The sequence below is a fragment of the Capra hircus genome, chromosome 23 (assembly GCF_001704415.2).
Source record: "Capra hircus breed San Clemente chromosome 23, ASM170441v1, whole genome shotgun sequence".
Lineage (NCBI taxonomy): Eukaryota > Metazoa > Chordata > Mammalia > Artiodactyla > Bovidae > Capra > Capra hircus.
The window spans coordinates 31,989,213-31,996,076 of record NC_030830.1 but is presented as its reverse complement, the minus strand read 5'-3'; the positions used below and the strand labels follow the sequence as shown (position 1 = coordinate 31,996,076).

General features: G+C 55.6%; 1 protein-coding gene across 1 annotated transcript in view; it reads left to right on the top strand.

Annotated features, from left to right (window-relative positions):
• The window catches only part of TTBK1 (tau tubulin kinase 1), a 41,563-nt gene continuing 35,160 nt past the window's right edge, over positions 462–6,864 (top strand). Inside the window, exons 1-2 of the mRNA XM_018038940.1 lie at positions 462–706; positions 3,652–3,813. Coding sequence (XP_017894429.1) covers positions 3,706–3,813 — 108 coding nt within the window. The 5' untranslated portion in view covers positions 462–706; positions 3,652–3,705. The remainder of the gene's footprint in view (positions 707–3,651; positions 3,814–6,864) is intronic.

Sequence of the window (6,864 nt, the reverse complement as noted above, 5' to 3'; positions counted from 1 at the left end):
GAGGTAGGGAGGTAAGAGTTATAGGTGAGCGATGGTGTTAGAAGAAAAGGGGAGGGGACTTATGAGAGGATGGGTACAGGTGAGGGGAAATGAATTTAGAGGAAAGTAATATGAATGTATGGAAGATGTTGTGGGAGAAGCAGTTGAGGCTGATGGAAACAAGTGAGGAGTGATAGGGACACGCTGGGAGTGGGGAAGATAAAGGGTGATGGGGACAGGTGAGGTTTGTGGTGACAGGTAAAGAGTGACGGCACTACTGGGGGGTGGAGGTCAAGTGAATGGCAGAGGCCAGTGAGCAGAACCTTAGGAGTCGGAGCAGTTCGATCCGAGAGAGAGCCGTAGAGTCGCAGTAGCGGAGAAAGGAGCAGAGTGGACTGTGATGTCAGAGCAAGGACGATGATGTAAGAGCCCGGGGCGGTGAGGAGGTGATGTCAGGGCTGGTGCTGATGCTGGCGGCGCAGTGCATTGTGGGCAGCTCCCCGCTCTGCTGCTGCCGCCGCTGTCGCCCGAGAAGGATCGGGGCCGGGCCGGACCGGGCCGGGATGGTCCCGGTCGGGAGGCCGCCCCCACCGCCGCCCGAGGGAGCGGGCCACCCAGCGCCGCACTGAGCCGCCCCCGTCCCCGCTCCGCCCCGGCCCCGGGGGATGCGCCGCCCCGAGCCGCTGCCTCCGCCGCCGCAGCCGCAGCCGCAGCGGGCACAGAGCAGGTGAGGCGAGGCGAGGCGAGGCGGGGCGGGGCGCGGCCGGCTGGCCGGGCGGGGGTCGGGGAGGGGGCTCCTTCTGGGGACCCATCGGGCCTCGGCCTGGCCCAGCTCCCAGTGCAGCCTTCTCCAGCTCCCCCTCCCTGTGCCGGCTCTGTCTCCGTCTCCACCCGAGCTGGGACGTTGGCCTACACAGCCTGGGCCGCATCCCGAGGCCTGGAACGGCGCCCCGCCGCCCGCACTTACCCACGCTCTCCAGCCTGTGCTCCGGAGGGTGCTGCCCCCCGCTGCTCTGCCAGTCACGGTCCCTATGGCTTCACTCTCCTGGCACTCCTGACAGTCCTCTCCGCTGTCTCCATGACCCCTCTCCCTTGTCCCCAGTCCCTCGGTTCCTCCCAGCAGCCTCCTTACCTACTTCCTCACCCCTCAACTGTGCCCGGGAGCCCCTCTCATAGTCCTGTCCCCTCCTCACCTGTCATGCTTATCCTTCACCTGTCTCTATCCGGTGTACCCCCTCTGATCCTGTCTCCCCTTGTCCCTTCCGTTCCCCTCTGCCCCCTTCCACACCTCTCTGCACCTGTTCCCATTACTCCTCACCGATCTCCCACACTTCTCTCTACCTGGGCTCCCACATTCCTACGCACACCTGGCTTACACCTTGCACAGGTGCACATCAACACCTATATGTGCATATGCCACGATGAGCTCCCAGCCACCTGGGTACACCCCCCACCACACATACACATCATTGGTCCCACTCTCTCATACACACACAGTCGCTGACAGATACTCATAAAACCTCCTCCACAAGCCCTCTCTCACAACACATGTATGCCTCTATACACTAAAGGGTCCTGAGGGGGCAATCATGGGGCAGGCCAGTTCCTTGTGTTGGGTCATCCCACCTTAGCCTGGGCTGAGTGCAGTCCTCTGAAGCAGAGAGGGGAGGCTGGCAGGCAGGGAGAGGCAGGGAACCCTCATTTATCCACTTGCCTCCACTCCACCTTTTCCCACCTCACCTGTTCCTTCTTTGCCTGCCCATCTATAGAATGGGATCAGGACTCACATCATCCTCTTCAGTCTGTAGAATCCACCATCACAGGACTCAGAGGGCCCACCTGAGGTCACCCTGCTTAGTTCCTTAAGGCTCCCTCCCCCCTGGTTCAATTGCTTCTTCAATCTTGCCCTCCACCTGTCTCCTCCACCTTTATCCCAGATCGCCCCATCCCTCCCCCTCCTGCCATTGCCCCCATTGCCCTCTGAATACCTGATGCCCCATTTGCCACTTGGCAGAAGGAAGGCAGAAGCCTATTTGATATCCCCACAGTCCTGACACTCTGAAGTTGCGTGGATTGGAGGAAACAGTCAGCTGAGTCATTTGGCAGAAAAAGAGTGGCAATGTTCCTCCCCCTGTAGATCCCTCATGGCACACCATGACCTGTTGAAGATGGTTTCCCCACCTTCACTATCCCACGCTGCCTGGATGGCCAGACACAGGAGCCCTGGGCAATGAGTCCATCCCAAGTAAACTGAGACTCATGGAGTTCCTGCCCCATCCATAGGTATCCTAGGCACTTTCCTCCTCTCCACATCCCCCACCATACCCAGCCTGAGGAACTTCCTTCCATCTGTGACTGTCCAGGGTCCCTGGGAGGGCAGAGCCATGTGCTTATGAAAAGTGTAGAGGGAAAGAAGAGAGGAAAAGATCCATTCCTGTACTGGGTTGGCAGAGATCTCAAAAAGCCATCTTTTGGCCCCTGTCTACACAGAGGCACCTCACCCACTGGCAGACACCAAAGCATATATAAGTACACATGGATACAGATGTACACAAAGACACATAGAGACACACACACACAGAAAGACACACAAAGACATAAACACACTCACACAGAAGGTACACACACAGACACACACATGCGCACCAGTGACATTTCCCTGGGTAACACTGGCTGGCTTTCCCAGCCCTCGCACTCCTCCTGATATCCAGCTTCTACCTATCCAAAGGTGACAAGAGCTGTGTTCCTTCCTGAGCTGACACAGAAAGATGTGGGCAGAGGCTCTCTTGTCCACTGTCCATCCAGACCCCCTGCCGCCCAGCATTCTCCTGCCTTCTCTTAGACTGCTTCCACTTCCCCACTCTCCTCACTTCCCCCCAGTTTAGCTCCCTCTCTCCCTCTGAGTGGCCACAGGGCTCCTTACCTCTAAAATCCACATCTGAGTCCATCGCCTGATGTCCACCCCATTGCTCACATCCTTGCTTCTCACGCCCCGTGGCCGTGACCATGGTTTGGGCTCAGCTCTGAGAATGGTGGCAGCCTCCTCACTCAGCACCATCCTCAAGGGGCTGTTGGGTAGCACCTCATTTTCAGATGATCACCTCTCCCACGGTCGATTAGGGCACCCTGTCATTGTGGGGTGGGTCTTCCCTGGGTCACCCTTTGGTCAGCAAGTCTCCCCTTTCAACGAGCCTCAGATGCACAGTTTCCGGGGCAGGGCACGGCATGGAAAATGTGTGGGTGTGGGGACCACAGATCGGATCCCCAAGCTGGGCCTTCTTGGCTCCGGTCTCCCTGCTCAAGCACCCATCCCAGTCTTGTGTCCTCCTCAGTTAGCAAGTCTTCCCCACGTTCGTCGGCATCTGTCTCTTTGGGAAACGCTTTCCCCACAGCCTATTCACACATCATTTTCCTCTTCTTTCCCCATCACATGTGTCCCCATTGCTGGCTTTCACATCTCCAGTCTACAGTTGCATCTCTTTCCTCTTCAACGGCATCTGTGGACTTCTACCTGGGTTTTTACACAATGCTTCCCCCAGTGACCCCTGGAGCATCTACCCAGTGGGCCAGGGAAGGATGCCAGCCAGGAGAACGGAAGTCGCCTCTTCCATATCTGCAAGTGGGTCCCCGGGTCCTAGCCCGCCTCCCTCACAATCCCTCCCCACTCCCCAGGTAGATGGCCCCCTCAGGGCAGGCCCTGCGGACACCCCTCCCTCCGGCTGGCGAATGCAGTGCCTAGCGGCCGCTCTTAAGGACGAAACCAACATGAGTGGGGGAGGGGAGCAGGCCGACATCCTGCCGGCCAACTACGTGGTCAAGGATCGCTGGAAGGTGGTGAGTGAGTGACCCGGCGAGGCAGAGGGAGGGGAGCGGGGAGGATGGAAGGGGAGGGCTTGGAGTCCCGTTAAAACAGGTGCCTGCGGCGGCCCTACCCTAAGAGGGAGGTGCCCCTGAGCTCGTTTGCACATGGCTTGCAGGCAGTTCTTTTGCCTACACTTGTGGACCATCGCTTTCTCCCGGTGCCCCCTCTCCAACCCCGCCGTCTCTCACCCCTTTTCCCGCTAGGTCATGTTGGTTGGGCCCAGCCTGAAACAACTCTTGGTTGGATGTCGGAGCGGGAGCTGCAGAGCTCAGGGAGGGGAAGAGGGCGGGGGTGGGGGAGGGGGCTCTTTCTCTGTTGGACCTTGGAGAAGGGCAGTGAGTGAGCCCCTCCTCTTCCGCAGAGGACAGAAAAGCCTGGGTTCGGGGAAAGAGGCCCTGCAGGCGGCTCCCACCGCATCCGCACTCCATCTTCTCCATCCACCCTCCTCCCCTCACGGCTTCCTGCGGCAGGTGCAACATGCCGAGACTCCATCTCCCAGCGTGCCTTGCTCCTCCAGCCCAGGACTTCAGGCTGCTCGGCCTGCTGGGAATTGTAGTCCGAGCCTCCTCAGGGCTTTGGGCCTCGGATGGGAGGGAGACGCGTGAGGGTCGAGGCAAAGGCAGTGCAGTGTATGCTGAATGGGACCTACTGTAGAAATACTGATTTGTTGTTGTTGTTGGTAACGCGGGAATCTTAGTTCCCCAACGAGGGATCGAACTTTGCCCCTCGGTAGTGGAAGCACAGTCCTAACCACTGGACAGAGGATGGGGGCTCAACTCACCAGAGGTGCAGGGTTGAAAGGAGAGTGGGGCGGCCCGATTGCCCTGCAGGTTATCATGGCAACAACGCCCGTGGGCTGGTTTGCCAGTGGCCCAGGGAGAAGGGCAAAAGCTGCAACGAGTTGTCAGAGGAGTCCCTGGGACTCGGAGCAGGGGGTGAGAAGGGAGCTAGGGAAGCCAGAGAGCAAGGGAATGGGCTGTCTGTGTCCCAGACAGGGCTTCTTGAGAGGGAAAGGGAGGGGACAGAAATCAGGAGAGGAGGATCCAGGGCAGGAATCAAAGGAATGAGGGTCTGACAAAGTGAGGCGTGTTCCTCCAAGACCCCAGCCCCAGCAGGTCCTGCTCAGGGTAGTTTCTGGCAGATTGGGGGCAGGAGGACTTTTGCACTGAAGAGGTGAGAAGAAGAGGGTGTTCACCAGCATAATGAGTTTGGGTTAGAACTTTCCTGTGCTTTTTGAGGGAGGGGGTGGGAGATGAGTGGGGAAAGAAGTGGTGGAGGTCGGGTCGGGGGACAAGGAGCAAGCCCTTAGTCTTTGCCAAGGTGAAGTCTCTTTCCCCTCACTCCGTCCCTGGACCCTGGAGAAATAGAGAGGGTGGGGTGCCAGATGCACCTCCTCAGCCAGTCTCCATGAGGGCCAGGAGTGAGGCACAGCTCAGGAACCAAGAACAAGCTGCCCAGATGGTCTATGCCAGGAGAAAAGGAGGGTCCATGACACTAGGTGGAGTATTTAAAAATGACAGCTTTCTTCTTGAGGGGTCCCTCTCAGAATCAGAATAAACAACTAAAATAACAATAAAAACTTAGCATTTATTTTGAGCACGTACTGTGGCCAGGCAATGTGTAAAGTCTCTTACATGCCTGACCTCAACAACCTATGGGATAGATACCATTATTATTCCCATTTCACAGACATGGAAACTGAGACACAAAGATGAGCTAACTTGCCAGGTTCCCATGACTGGCTGGTGAAACCAGGTCTATGATTGCTGATGCAACAGTCACAGAGCTATGCCATTCATTTCCCGAGAATTAGCCTCTCCAAGAATCAAGATCACAGAGCCAAGGGATAATTGTGACCTATTATTGTCCCACTCATTTTACAGAAGGAGAAAAGCAGAAACTCATCCTGGGTCACCCAGAGCTGGCCCAAGAAACCAGGTTTCCTTTTTCCTAAGTGAATGCTGGTCCTATTGTGTCCTATTGTATCGAGGTCCTTCAGCAGCAGAGGGGCTCCTGAAAAAATGTGGGAGGGAAGGAACAGGGTCTAGTTGTGAGAATGTTCCTGTTCCTGGGCGTGGGCAAAGCTGTTCTGTGACTTTTGTGGGGCTTGAGCAGTCAGTTTGGCCTCCACTGGCCTCTTCAAAACTAAAAAAGTACTAAAAATTGCAGTTGTGTGATTGCACTGCTATAATAAGGAATAAATTAATATTATATAACAAAAATTTTATCTAAAAGTTTATTTATTCCCCTTCTGACTTTAAAAGAAATTAGAACATTTTCATGGCCTTCTAAAAGTATTATTAGGGAACTAGCCTCTGTGCCCGGGGTACTCTCCTGCCCCCAGAGGTTCTGTAATGGGTGGGTAGGGGTGAGTAGGGAACTAAGAGAGGAGAAACACTGTTTGGAAGTGGAGGTGGTAGAGAAATACCCTTTGTTGTCCTGGGAAATTTGGGAGTAGATGTCAGAAATGTCTTGGGTGCCCCGAGCCCTCCTTACCATCTCTAGCAAGCATTTTGGAACCTGGCAAATCTGGGCTTGAATCTCAGCACTCATACTGTTAATGCCAGTATGGTCAACAGCTCCTACAAAATTGCAGTTAAGAGCATGGGTTCTGCATTAGATTGCATGTGCTAAGTCGCTTCAGTCATGTCTGACTCTTAGCGATCCTATGGACCGTAGCCCGACAGGCTCCTCTGTTCATGGGATTCTCCAGGCAAGAATACTGGAGTGGGTTGCCATGTCCTCCTCCATGGGACCTTCCCAACCCAGGGATCAAACCTGGGTCTCTTGCATTGGCAAGCGAGTTATTTACCATTGCCTGGATTTAAATGAAACCTGGCTTTGCTACTTACTAGCAGTGTGAACTGGGGCAAGGTACTTAACTCTCTGCACCTTAGTTTTCCTTTTGTGCAAAATGACAGCTCCTGTGAGTTGTCGAGAGCCTCTGGGGATGAGCTGAGATGAAATCTGTGAGTCAGGAGCAGACAGAACAGAAGGGTGGTGGTTGTACCCTCTCCCTTGCC